This window comes from Bufo gargarizans, chromosome 6 (genome assembly GCF_014858855.1).
Source record: "Bufo gargarizans isolate SCDJY-AF-19 chromosome 6, ASM1485885v1, whole genome shotgun sequence".
NCBI lineage: Eukaryota > Metazoa > Chordata > Amphibia > Anura > Bufonidae > Bufo > Bufo gargarizans.
The window spans coordinates 383802189-383816965 of record NC_058085.1 but is presented as its reverse complement, the minus strand read 5'-3'; the positions used below and the strand labels follow the sequence as shown (position 1 = coordinate 383816965).

Below are 14777 nucleotides of genomic sequence, written 5' to 3'. Positions count from 1 at the left end.
GATCTGTGGGTATGCTGTACTTTGGGTCACTGGGTCCCCAATGGGATCTGATCAGGAACTGTGATGTCTTTGGGGGACCTGGAAAGGACCCCAAAGTGGAGTGTTGCCTTAATAGCCAGTGTCGTGTTGATACAGATCATAATGGAATGACATACAGGGAAAAAACTGAAACTTGAAAGACACTCTCACAATGGAAAAAAAAATGACAAATACCATTTAGTAAAACACCTTGAATTAAAACAAAAATCTAGATTATATTGGGTATCACGAAGAGTGAATTTAAGAGGTTATTTAACGTGCCCTTTGGACAACAGAATTTTTTTCAAAGTGGTGTAAAGTAGAACTGTCTGAGTTGCCCATAGCAACCAAGAAGATTAATCCTTTCATTTTTCAGTTGCTTTGGAAAATGAAAGGTGGAATCTGGTTGCTACGGGCAACTCAGCCAGTTCTACTTTACACCACTTTGATAAATCTCCTCCAATATCCGTACCACAGACAAAATGTATAAACTAATACATTAACCTATATTCAGCCTTGAATGGTGTGATAAATACAATTTTGTTACAAAAGATCTCATGTAGTCACATCAGTGAAAAAATACAAAACATTTGGCTGAAATGCAGAGAGGCAAAAACAAGAAAAATTTGTGATGGTATTAGTTGCTCTTGCTTTCCAGAAAACCCTGTTGAACGGTGCCCTGGAGTGTCTGAAAAACGCATCTAAGAGCGAGCAGACTATCTCTACTAAAGCCATCATGCTCTACGCCTTGACGTTGGCTGATCTTCAAGAATATAGAGAACCCTTGCTTCAGAGTGTGATGAGACAGGCCAAAACTGAAGGTTTGACTTTCAAGTCCTGTAGATTGCTTACCTAAATCTCACATTGCAAAGATCAATGCCAAATTCAAACTTTATATATCTAATTTTTTCTTTTTTTTTTTTCTTTAATGCAGGTGGCACAATCCACTTTGAACGTGAGAACATGCCCACCATGAAAGCAGTTCCATTTTTCTTCCCGCAATATCCCTCACTTGAGAATGAGATCACATCTTATGTGATGCTAAGCTATGCAGCTGGACCCATTAATCAAGAAACCCTTACCACAATGGGACAGATGTCCATTTGGCTTGTTCGCCAGCAAAACTCACTTGGTGGTTTCAGATGCACAAAGGTAACTAGAAAAGTTAACGACTAAAGAAACACTTCCACAGTTTTTCACTTTTATATCATTGTCAACTTTATTTTTTGCTTTGTTTGCAGGACACTTCTATAGGCCTCCAAGCTCTGGCTGCAGTTGGTAAACTGCTATATACTCCTAGCGCTCAGCAAACTGTGGTGGTCAAAAGGGGCAATGGTGAAGTGAGCACACTAGAGTTAAATCAAGACAACAGACTGGTGGCCAATAGAGTGCCCCTTCCAGAAGCTACAGGAGACTACAGCATTGAAGTCAGCGGGTCCGGCTGGTGCATGATACAGGTTACCTTCAATACTAACTTTTCCAGCTCTTTGGCTTTATTGCAGTATAACAGCTGAAACAAGTAAAGAACTATAGGGGTAGCGGTCTCCTCTGTGCCCTGACGTCTCAAGACGCAAGTTTTGTAAATGGCACATGAGGGAAGCCTGTGACAAAATTTTTCATTGGGACCTAGGAGCTCCAACTTATGCCTCCTCTTCCAGTGTGGCTGTTGAATTAATGGGCTTCTGTCACCCCCAAAAGTAATTTTTTTTAATTTTTTTTTAGGCTAATTAAAATCCTTATACTGCGATTTTTCAATATATAGGGCTCTTACCCTTTTCTGTTGGCTAGTTTATAAAAAAACTGCACTTTTATAATATGTAAATTACCTCTCTACCAGCAAGTAGGGCGTCTACTTGCTGGTAGCCGCCGCATCCTCCTTTAAAAAAAACGCCCCCTCCTCCTGCTTATTGAAAGGGCCAGTGAGTGCTCTCCTCCTCCGGCTGGCTCTGTCTGCAATTCAAATCCCGCCCGGCGCAGGCGCTCTGAGAGAAGGATGCTTCCTCAGTGCGCCTGCGCCGATGACGTCACCTCTAAACCCGAAAGAGAAGACGTCATCGGCGCAGGCGCACTGAGGAAGTGCTGAGGAAGCGAGTGTCCTTCTCTCAGAGCGCCTGCACTGAATGAGGTGCAGGCGCGGGATTTGAATTGCAGACAGGGCCAGCCGGAGGAGGCGAGCGCTTGCTGGCCCTGTCAATCAACAGGAGGAGGGGGCGTTTTGTTGAAAGGAGGATGCGGCGGCTACCGGCAAGTAGACGCCCTACTTGCTGGTAGAGGGGTAATTTACATATTATAAAAGTGCAGTTTTTAAAGAAACTAGACAACAGAAAAGGGTAAGAGCACTATATATTGAAAAATCGCAGTATAAGGATTTTAATTAGCCTAAAAAAAAAATTACTTTTGGGGTTGGGGGGGGGGGGGGGGGTGGTGGCGACAGAAGCCCTTTAAATGGGCCAAATGGCTCATGAGGTCTTCTAGTGCTAGGTCCCTCAGTGATCAGCCCTGATTGCTGGGCAAACCTTGCAGAAGGTTTTTATTTACGATGCAATGGCCCATAGGAAAGAGAAAACATTACACAGTGCCCATGGACACGATGGGTCTTCCAGAATTAAGAACACGCTACCAGAGGATGGGAGTGGTGGTAGCTCTGACACGGATCACAGTGGCTATCCTCAAACCAATGTCCTTCTAGGTCCATGCAGTGATAGAACGGTGCATTCTTACTTCCCTCGAGGCACACCCTGATATTGCGGCTCCTTTGAGGTGGTACTTAGGGTGCACTTGGTGTTAGATGTTTTGGTGGAGTGCAATACCGGAATGTAGATGCAGGTGTAATGGCTGGCGTATGGTGGTCGCGTCAGTGACCTGGCCAGTTAGTGCAAATAGATAGGTCTCTCTTTACTAAAGTACAGGAGCAGTAGTACATCAAGCAGTATCAAGGAAACCTTTCCACCAGCAGTTCTTCCCAATGGCAATGTATGGATAGCAGCAATGATGAGAGTTGTGGTACTCCTTTCTGTCTCCTTAAAGTTTCTCTGCTGAACCTCAGGCAGTTTAAGTCTTTGGTATGGGTTCTGTAACTCCTAGGTACAGATTTAACCTACTGCTAGCCAAGGGTGCACTGGCAACATTCCCTCCCAGCAGCAATGTCTATATATAATGTCTCTCTCTGTGTCTCTAACTTGGGGGCAGACCTAGGTCTATATACTAAAAGTGCTCAGTCAGGGTTGTTAACCCTGACCCATCCATACAATACTATTCAGTAACAAAATAGCTCAATAAACAACATTTCAATTAACTAAACTACATTAGAACAATTAACCTTTTGCAGATACCCTGTTCTGGGGTACTGCATCTCCTTTATGGCTATGTAGGGGGGACCCCTTCTCCACTAACTCTCTAATACTTTTATGGCGAAGGAGGCTTATGAGGGAAGTTTTAAAATAGCTTGCTGTGTAAAAAGGTTTGTTTCATGTTTGCTAAAAGTTTTTAAATTAAATGGTGATTTATATTTTCTGTTTTCTTTTTTTTTCTAGACTACAGTTGGGTATAACATCCCAATACCCAAAGAAAATGCTGCTTTCTCATTGTCTCTATCCACCTCTTCAGATGGCTGTGTCAATGGAGTGGCTCGCAGCATAATTATTAAGGGCAGTGTCAGGTAAAATAAATGAATGGCTCTTGTTTGAATCCCCCCCCCCCCTCCAATATATTCTAAATCTAAGCAAACACCAATGAGGGGGTCTGATTTGGTCGTCTAAATCATTTGAACCCAAAAAAGCTCTGATTGCCTAAAAAGCTCTCTCTGATTTTTCTCAATCGAATCGCACAAAATTCAGGCACAACCAGAATAAAAATTTAAAAAATTACATTAAATTTCCAAATTTCAGAATCCATTCTCTCTCCTCTTTTAAAAATGAATTGTTCAGAGGTAAATTAACTTTTTGCTAGTTTAGCATGAACCTACAGAATACGAATGTGTGTTTTTTATTTATTTAAAAAAAAAAAAATTGCGAGTGTACGGGCCTTTTTTTGTGTTCCGTATACGGAACCATTCATTTCAATGGTTCCGCAAAAAAAAAATGAATGAACTCCGTATGCATTCCATTTCAGTTTTTCCGTTCCATTGAAAGATAGAACATGTCCTATTATTGCCCGCAAATCGCGTTCCGTGGTTCCATTCAAGTCAATGGGTCCGCAAAAAAAAAAAAACACATACGGAAATGCATCAGTATGTCTTCCATATCCGTTCCGTTTTTTTTCTGAACCATCTATTGAAAATGTTATGCCCAGCCCAATTTTTTTCTATGTAATTGCTGTATACTGTACATGGCATACGGAAACGCAGCGGAACTCAAAAACTGAACAAGGGATCCGTGAAAAACGGACCACAAAAAACTATTAAATCCATACGTTCGTGTGAACTAGGCCTTAGCCAAAGTCTAAAACGGAGCTGCTGAGCCTTATACTTAATCTGCACATTGGCTCACTTGTTAGACCTGCAATTTTTGCAATTTTGCAATTGAAACCAAGAAACCTCAAAAATAAAAAATAAATCACATTGAGGTTACAAGGGGTTACCCAGGAATTTGATACTGAAGGCCTATCCTTACGATGGGTCATCAATATCAAATTGGCAGGGGTCCAACTCCCAGCATTCCCACTGATTAGATGTTTGAAGCGGTTTCTGCACTCACTGGATCTCCGGTGGGCACTGAGGCCTCCTTACAGGTTACCAAGCACTACACCATAAATTGTATTTACTTGAATGGGACTGTGCTGCACTTGGGCCCGGTGACTAATTTAAACTTGACCTCACATGGCCTAGGGAGATGCCTAAGCACTCGTGGAGTGCCTCGGCCTCTTCGAAACAGCTGATTGAAGGGAGTTGGATCTCTGTGACCTGATATTGATGACCAGTCCTCAAGATAGGGTCATTAATATCAGATTTCCAGATAACAATACCTTTAACTGGGGAATGAACAGGAAACTCCTTTTTATTTGTCGATCCATTAATTTTTCCAGGCTCCTCCTCTGCCGACAATGATGGTATTTGGCAGCCCAAACCACTTTCTGCTATTCTTGGATCGGACAGCATTGCTCACATGAACAGTGCTGGCCAATCCAACAGAAGGGCTGGACAAATGGGAAGTTATTTGGGTTACTGGTACAATTTTCACCAGATGGCAAGATAGATGGCAAAGGAGGAGCCCGGGAATTATAGAGGATCTGCAACTATAAGATGAAAATGAGGACACAATGTAATTGTTCTGTTTGCTCCCCAGTTAGGGTCCATTCAGACGTCCGTAGTGCATTGCAGAGCCTGCACCCCCATAGAACTGCCTATTCTTGTCCGCAATTGCGGACAAGAATAGGACATGTTCAACTTTTTTTTTCCAGAGCCGCTGACCGGAAGATCGGGGGGGCGCTCCAGAAATGCAGATGCGGAGAGCACAAAGTGTGCTCTCCGCATCCATTCCGTCCCCATTGAGAATGAATGGGTCCACACCCGTTCCGCAATTTCCGAAACTGATGCAGGCCCATTATACGGACGTGTGAATGGAGCCTTAATGTGATTTTTATTTATTATTTGAAGATATATTAAACTATTTTCTGCCATTACTCATATCCCACATGAATCAGTGGAGGAAGAGATGTACTGTAAAAGGAATTCCATGCAACCTTTTTTTCTTTCAGTTATCACGGACCCCGTAATGAATCTAACTTGGCCATTGTCAGCATCAGGCCGTATTCTGGTTACACTGTTGACTTTTCTTCACTTTATGAGGTTGGTGATGGTTCTTTTGCTTTTAGGTGAATTAAATAAAGTCCTACTTCTTAAAAGGATTGTCCAGCTCACAATAATTTTGTACATGTCTGAAAATAAGATGTACCACTAGCTAATATACTTGAGATAACAAAGGTGCCTCAATCTCCAAATATTGGTGCCTGTTGTGATCACTAACTTCCCGCTTGCTGGAACCAGAGCTTCTATCTGGAGTTTGGGCACCTTTTTTGTTAAAATAAAATACTTTCTATTAGAATTATATTATTTTTATTTTTTTAAATTTGGGGGTTATTTGTTTTGAACCTTTTTTCCAGGTTGGACAACCCCTTTTTATATAGGGACACTCCTCAAAGACCATTCTTTACCTAGACTGTATTTTTAATTCCATCTCTTTCTACCCCTCTAGAAGGTTAACATTGGGTGGGGCCCAAAGTCTATATTTTCTATTGAGTAATTTTTGTTCAGAACTCCCCTTCCCCCTACATTTTTATAGACTGCAAGCAGTAGAAAGTGTCTAGCAGGGATGCACAACTTTTTATTGAATGGTTTGGATTGCACATGCACACGAACAGTCACTTGAATGGGGTCCGCGATCCACATCTGACGGTCCGTACTGCATGCAATACTTTTTTTGCGGTGCAGAGGCACGGAGAGAAACCCCACAGAAGTACTTCGTAGTGCTTCCGTGGGGTTCCATGGCTCACTTCTGCACCAACCTTCCGGACCCGCTGTTTGCAATGGCTGTGTGCATGAACTCGAAGGCTGAGGCCTACTCCATAAATGTCCTATGCTTCAGAGATTCATTTCTAGGACCCACTTATCAGGCAAATGGAGTCCAACTGGCAGTACTGATTGGATAGTGTCAGACAGTGCAGGGACAACCCCCACTGGTAACGCCCTGATGGACCTTTGTTTCAAACTGCTTGTAATTCATTCATGGCTAATAGAAGCATAATAAGTACATTATAGTGTCATAAGAATAGATGCTACAGAATTATAATTTTTTTTTATCACATGGGAAAAATAAGTGGTTCCTAAAACGGACCTGTCAGGAGTGGTGGCAGGAGCCGTGTAGTTTATCTCGTAAAATGTGAACGGTTAATACTTGAGATGTTCACCAGTGCTTAGACATGTGCGTCCTCTGCAAGACTGGCCTCGGCGGTCTATTGTTTCAGTGTTCATATAAAAGATCTGTATTTTCAAATGACAAATTTACAATTTTTATATAATTTATTTAATTAACTTTTATTAATTCTTTTTACAGTTAAGGGAACAAAAGGTCATTCTAAAATCTGAACAGGGCCCAAAAGGAGAGGTCATCCTGTATTTTGAAACTGTAAGTGATCTGAGCATATTTTTTTTTCTTCCAATAGAAAACTCTTTTAAGCTTTATGGCAGCAAGTGTGGGGGGGGGGGGGAAGGGGCTTCTGCTGCGGCCATTTGCTTTACAGTAAAGTACAACTGCCAAAACAGCAGAAAATCGATTCATCTCCTGAAACACATAGAAGATTTGTTAAAAGAAAGGGACGGTAAGGGGCCGTAGGCTGTGGAGCAGGGACCCGGCTCTCACATGAAAGCCGCGCTTCTGCTCTAACAGCCCGGACTGGCTGGAGTGCCGATCCGGGCTGTTTAACGCTTTACATGCCATGGGCAATGACGCCTGCTGCATGTAAAGCAGTGACAAAGGGAGCGGACTCCCTCTTTCTCACTCTGGCACCCCGCAAATGTGATCGCTGGGTGCCGATGTGTGCAAATGGTTGGCTGGAGCCTGGTATAGGCCCCAAGCCAGCGTTGAGTATTTTCCAGCAGGCTGTGCCTCTCATTAAAATGCAATGCATATAAGGATAGTGCATTTTATATTAAAAGCAATCAGAATGTTGTCTGTTAAAGTCCCCTTGTGGGACTATTAAGTGGTTAAAAAATAACACATTTTAGTCAATTACAAAAATTCCAGTAAAAAAAAAGCTTTTTTTCAAATCGAAAAAATGCTTTTCAATGAAAAATTGCAAAAAAAAACTCCCCCGCATGTTTTATATCATCATGTCTGTAACGCACCACTCTACATAAATATCATGTAAATTATCCCCTACAGTGAACGCCATAAAAGTTACATAATGACAGACTTGTTAATTTATTGTTAGTTAATTTATTCTTAGTTGCCACCGAAAAAAATACGTAATAACAAGCGATCAAGACACATGATATACTCCAAAATAATACCAATGAAAACTACAATTCGTCCTGCAAAAATCAAGCCCTCACACAACTCCATAGAAATAAAAATAAAACGGTTATGGTCTTGTGAAGCGGCGATGCGAAAAGATTTTCTTCCTTTTAAAATATAAGGGGTTTTATTGCACAAAAGTAGTAAAACGTAAAGAAAATGTATTTGGAATCGCTAACTGTACTAGAGAATAAAGATATATTATGTTAATTTATATAAAAAAAATAAGCGCTGTAAAAATTCAGTGGCAGTATTGCTGTTTTTTCCCATCTCCCTCCCAGAAAGAGTTAATAAAAACTAATTGGAAAGTTGTGTACTCCAAAATGGCACCATTAAAACTACAACTTGTCCTGCAAAAAAAAAACAAGCCCTCCTACATCTATGTAGATGGAAAAATAAAAAAGTTATAGCTTTTGGAAGGCAACAATGAAAAAAGGAAGAAAAACACTTGGTCGGCAAGGCCCAAAACAGGCTGGTCACTATGGGGTTAAGACTAGTTGAAAATATTCAGTAAGAATATGCTGCCATCACTTCTTTCTGGTCTGGTTTGAACGCAGCATGGCTGACTTCAAAAAGTAGGGGTAATATTGAAATGCTTCTTCTGTTATAAAATCCAATACCTGTGGTGCCAAATTGGTTCACTCCACAGCACAATGTGAATAGGAGCGAATTGTAACTAATGAAGAATATTCTAATCGTGAACGTTGAGAATTTGCAAATATCTATAATATAGTGCTACATCTTCGTAATAGCAAATATTCAATTTTTTTTTATCACTAGATAAACCTATAATCTTTTCTCACTTATTGTATATAGCTTCTCTTTATCCTTGTTGTTCTATATATCAGTCATACCTTTTTTTTTCTTTTATAGTTATTATTTTACCCATCATTAATAGACTTGTATTAAGTATTGTCCTACCAATCATTAATAATTTATTTTTATAGATGCTATATTTTATTTTTAAAATAAATCATTACCTATAACCTACAATAGACAACATATAACAAACATTCATACAAAGGTTGTATGCCAAAAGCCAGGTATGTGCAAGCCAAACAACCTATCCATGAGACAGGTATAGTCATCATACCTTACAATGGCAGCCTTGTGTACTATAAGACATACAAAACCAGCTCTCTATCCAAAAGAAGAGATCCAGCGAGCCTCAAAGTTGCATGACCCGCGCACTTAACTCACTAGGGTGACACAAATTTTTTTCTTTATTTTTGTTTTTTGGATGCCAGCTAACTCTTCTCTCACTGCTTAGGAGAGCTGCATAAAAAATTAAGTTTCTAAATGTCCTAACATTATATTCAATAACCTTTCTATACTGTTTTGTCATGTAAACTCATTTGTATAAATTTGGGCATGTGGGAAAGACATATAGTGTTTCAGCTAAAAGACGAGGCAGATTCTGGTAGTTTGCATGTCTTTCCCATATGCCCAAGTTTATGCAAATGAGTTTACATAACAAAACCGTATAGAAAGGTTATTGAATATAATGTTAGGACAATTAGAAAACTTATTTTTTTTTTATTTATTTTTTTTTATACAGCCCTCCTAAGCAGTGAGAGATGAGTTAGCTGGCATCTAAAAAAAATAAAAATTATAATTCAATTTTTGTCACCCTAATGTTGGTCCCCCAAGCCATCCAGCTTAAATCAAGCAACTTTGAGGCTCACTGTCATTTTCCTTTTGGATAGAGAGCTGGTCTATGTATGTCTCATAGTGCACAAGGCTGCCATTGTAAGGTATGTTGACTGTACCAATCTCATGGATAGGTTGTTGGCAAATATCTGGATTTTAACTTGCATCTTTTGTGGGATTGTTTGTCTGTATGTTATAGGCAATGTAATTGCACGTGCAATATGCAAATATTACATTGCCGATGTTTTGCAATCACAAATTCTCGAATTTGTGAATTTACGACGAATATTCAGCAAAAAATTTATGAAATACCTCGACTTCTTCGATTATTGCCTATGCAACTCATCACTAAATCGTTCAACATGTTTGTTTTTTCAGAACATCAATGATTTTGATCTTGACAATATATCCAGGTGAACTGAATTCTAAGTAATGACTAATCCCTATTATCTTTTAGATCACCGAAGATCCTATTGACTTTAGCTTAAGGTTTTTGATTGGCCAACGGGTTCTGAATGTGAAGACCAGTTCAGCGGTGGTGTACAGTTATTACCAACCAGGTAACTTTTCGTAGTGGAGATAAATGAGCTAATTAATTAGAAAATGGGGCATCTCTGGTGTAGAGCTCTCAGGCTGTAAATACAGGCTTTTGAGAATGCACGTCATCAACATAAGTCAAAAGAAATGTAATGTCACATTGCACTTTCCCAAAACGTAAGGTTGATATTGGCATCTATCATTTTTTAGACCAATAACCTAATATTGGCTGCATAATAAGGTACATTTTTCTTTCTTCTTTCAGATGAGAATGGAGCCGCCTCCTATAGCCACCCCTGTGTTGGAGCTACAGTAGGTATGAGGACATTCTCTGGTTTATTAAAAGGTTTGGCATGTTGGGACAACTCCCCTTCCATAAGTCAGTAGTTTTCCTCATAATCATGATGCTCATCATGGAGTTGATACAGGTCAAGTGGGCACTGAAAGCTCTGGGGAATAGCTGGTATGTCCAGGGTATGATGCCAGCTAGAGACAAGTGAATTTCTTAAGTTTCACACAAAAATTTGCTTTGAGATGAATTACTTCATCACGTAGCTAATTTTTATTTGTAAGTAGTGGGTGCAATGACAGGGAGCTGTGATAGCGCCGCCACAGTCATTGTACCCCTCATATGTCGTGTTCATACATGATCATGGCAACAGAGTGTAAGATAAAAATAAAATGAATAAATCAAACTTACTGCCTCCATTTGCTCAAGACGGGCCGGCCACCAACATCTTGCTTGAAGATCTCAGCCGAAATCCTGTGCGGCGTGAGATTACGTCATCATGCCGGCTGGCGTGGAGACATATGACAGATTTAATCTCGCGCAGCACTGGATTTCAGCCGAGATCTTCAAGCAAGATGGCGACTGGAGGCCCGTTGCGAGAAAATGGAGGCAGTAAGTTTGAATTGTTTTCTATACTATTTCAGGTTAAATCGATTCGCTGACACGAAGCACGAGAAAATTCGGCTTCTAGGCGAATCGACTTTATCCTTCGTGGGATTCAATTTGCTCATTTCTAATTCCAGCACACCAGTCTCTTTAAAATCAGTTGAAATCCAACTGGTCATGAGTTTGAGGTAGAGAGGAAATGTATTTGTCTAGTCTACCATGCTCTTGCTGTAAAGCCATACAATACCTCAAAATAAGAAAAACAGGAATACTCTAGTATTGTTCGCATCATACACTTTGCAGGGTTTGTCCTCCAGTGGTCCCATCGTATGACACCGTGATGGACCAGCAGAAAACAACCCTATTTGGAGGTGACTTTAGGGCCATTCCTTTGCTGCTACAAGCTATTTCTTATGGAATGACTGTGTGCAAAGATTACAATGCAGTTCAATGTGGATGTGCACATGTTCTGCATAGATGGAAGGCGGTCCTTTTAGAATACATATTTTGTCAATTATGTGGTGATGTTTTTTATTTTTTTTTGTAGGGTCTTCATGAGAAGATGACTTGCTCCAAAGAATGAAATAAAGGAGAACACTTTCTACTTGACTTCTAGCAACACAAGGCCACTTTCTGGAGAAGGATCAAATTTGTTTTATTTTTTCTTTCTCGTGGAGGATTTCGTAATATTTTGAGGACTGAACAATAGCTTGCATTCCTTCTGTTTTATGTCTTAAATGTTTTGGGAAACAATCAGTTTATTGTAGAGCAGTGGTCTTCAACCTGTTGCAAAACTGCAACTCTTAGTATGTCTTGACAGCCTTTGGCTGTTAAGATGCTGGGAATTGTTGTCTTGTCGGGATGGAACCCATGGTTGTAGAGTGATAGATTCATACAAAAGCCATTAAGTCCTGCTCCTCTACAGATGTCATCATTTTAAGGGCAATATCCTTTCAAGTTGGAATTGAATTGCTGACATCTTTTAAGACCACTTATATCTGTATCCTGGGCATGGTGCTTCTCCTTCCAACTCGCAAATTATATAAATAAAAAGTCAGCATTAAAGAACCTGAATATGTGTACAATGGTTTAACTATAATATTGAGAATGCTGGCTTTGTGCCCAGTATGGACTCTACACAGTATTTGATAATGTGAATGTTCTCTGCGTGTGTGCCACTCTGACATCATAAGTTCAAGTGGTCTATTAGTATTTAGGATTAGTGTTGATCAAGCACATTGGAAGTCAATAAGAGAACCAGAGCGTTAAACCGGGCACCCCCTGCTCTGAAAAGGGGGGGGGGGTGTCTGGTTCATACGAAAAGGTCAGAAATAGATGGAAACGCCACCAAAATGGTTCAGGAATGTTTGGATGCATCTTGGACTCCCAGGATGCTGCTGGGAACGATGATGTCCGAGTAGTACGCCACTTTTACAGACTGACACTAATGTACACAAAACTGAAGATTTTAGAGGAAAAATTGTTAGGAAACATTCTTTTCTGTATATTTTCTTGTATGTAAAGTGCAAGTGCTGCCAAAGAATATAGGGAAGAGGCACTCCGATACAACCTTTATATCCCAGAATGGAAATCTAATTTAATACAAGTTAGCAAGACCAATTTAGAGTCAGTTTGGGTTACCTTGCAGCTTGACAATCATAAGGTAACTCGGCTAGGTGGTCTATATATCACACCTACACAAGTCAAAGAATTAGATGATCTACTAGTTGAGGAAATGGCTAAAATGAAATTGAAAGGGGAAGTTATCATTATGGGAGACTTTAACCTTCCTGATGTAAACTGGAAAACAAAAATAGCTAGTTCTGCCAGGAGTACAGATATTCTAAATTCCCTACTGGGATTATCTCTACAGCAAGTAGTTAAAGAGCCAACCCGGAAGGAGGCCATTTTAGATTTAGCATTCACAAATGGGAATTTGGTATCTGATCTTACTGTAGGGGAAAGCTTGGGATCTAGTGATCACCAGGCAGTGTGGTTTACTAGAAGTACAGTGAGTCACACCACACAAAAACTAAAGTTTTAGTGTGGTGTGTTAGCTTAAAAAACAAAAGTTTTTTAGATTTTAGAAAAACTGACTTTTCTAAAATTAGATTAGTGGTATACGAGTCCCTATCAGATTGGAATAGTTTCAATGGAGTCCAGGAGAAATGGGACTACTTAAAATTGGCACTATTGAAGGCAACAGAAAATTGCATTAGGCTTGTCAGTAAAAGCAAAAAAGGAAGGGACCATTGTGGTACTCAGCAGAAGTGGGCAAAATCATTAAAGACAAAAATATAGCATTTAGTAATTTATATAATAAAAAAAAAAGATGACAGGCAAATTTATAAGATTATGTGGAGAAAGGCCAAACAAGTTATAAGAGCTTCTAAAGCACAGGCAGAAGAGAAATTGGCTCACTCAGTGAAAAAAGGCGATAAAACATTCTTAAGATACATAAATGGAAACTAAAGCAAGGAATTAACAAATTAAAAACAAAAGAAGTAAGGTATATGGAAGAAGACAAAGAACTAGCTGACTGCCTTAATGAATACTTCTGCTCAGTTTTTACAAAGGAAAAAGAAGGAAAAGAACCTCAGTTAGGAAGGAAGACTAATGAATCCTTTTGATGCATGTGTCTTTACAGAGGAAGAGGTTCTAAGTCAGCAGTCTAAAATTAATAAAAATAAGTCACAGGGGCCTGATGGGATACACCCAAAGCTATTAAAAGAGCTTAGCGGTGAACTAGCAAATCCATTAACAGATTTATTTAACCAATCACTGGTAACAGGAGTCGTCCCAGAAGATTGGAAATTAGCAAATGTTCTGCCCATTCACAAGAAAGGTAGTAGGGAGGAATTGGGCAACTATAGGCCAGTAAGCCTGACATCAATAGTGGGGAAATTAATGGAAACCATACTTAAGGAGAGGATTGTGGAACATCTAAAATCCCATGGATTGAAAGATGAAAAGCGGCATGGGTTTACCTCAGGGAGATCATGTCAAACTAATCTTATTGATATATATATATATATTTTTTTTTTGATTGGGTGACTAAAATAATAGATGGCGGAGGTGCAGTAGACATCACTTATCTAGACTTTAGTAAGGCTTTTGATACTGTCCCACATAGGCTAATCAATAAATTAGAGTCTTTGGGCTTGGACTCCCATATTGTTGAATGGATTAGGCAGTGGCTGAGGGACAGGCAACAGAGGGTTGTAGTCAATGGAGTATATTCAGACCATGGTCTTGTTACCAGTGGGGTACCTCAGGGATCTGTTCTGGGACCCATATTGTTTAATATCTTTATCAACGAAATTGCAGAAGGCCTCAATGGTAAGGTGTGTCTTTTTGCTGATGACACAAAGATTTGTAACAGGGTTGATGTTCCTGGAGGGATACACCAAATGGAAAAGGATTTAGGAAAACTAGAGGAATGGTCAAAAATCTGGCAACTAAAATTTAATGTTGATAAGTGCAAGATAATGCACCTGGGGCATAAAAACCCAAGAGCAGAATATAAATTCAGTGATACAGTCCTAACCTCAGTATCTGAGGAAAGGGATTTAGGGGTCATTATTTCAGAAGACTTAAAGGTAGGCAGAGAATGTCATAGAGCAGCAGGAAATGGTAGCAGAATGCTTGGGTGTATAGGAGGCATTACC

At 39.8% G+C, this 14777-nt stretch overlaps 1 protein-coding gene across 2 annotated transcripts in view; it reads left to right on the top strand.

Annotated features, from left to right (window-relative positions):
- LOC122940336 (ovostatin-like) overlaps window positions 1–12183 on the top strand; it is a 55031-nt gene extending 42848 nt beyond the window's left edge. Inside the window, exons 28-36 of one of the 2 annotated variants that reach the window (XM_044296957.1) lie at window positions 677–839; window positions 953–1170; window positions 1260–1475; window positions 3552–3676; window positions 5713–5803; window positions 7068–7139; window positions 10135–10237; window positions 10480–10526; window positions 11657–12183. In XM_044296957.1, coding sequence (XP_044152892.1) covers window positions 677–839; window positions 953–1170; window positions 1260–1475; window positions 3552–3676; window positions 5713–5803; window positions 7068–7139; window positions 10135–10237; window positions 10480–10526; window positions 11657–11692 — 1071 coding nt within the window. In that variant the 3' untranslated portion in view covers window positions 11693–12183. Of the gene's footprint in view, window positions 1–676; window positions 840–952; window positions 1171–1259; window positions 1476–3551; window positions 3677–5712; window positions 5804–7067; window positions 7140–10134; window positions 10238–10479; window positions 10531–11656 lie in introns of both variants that reach the window. The other variant, XM_044296958.1, reaches the window with a different exon arrangement.
- The last annotated feature ends 2594 nt before the right edge of the window (window positions 12184–14777 follow it).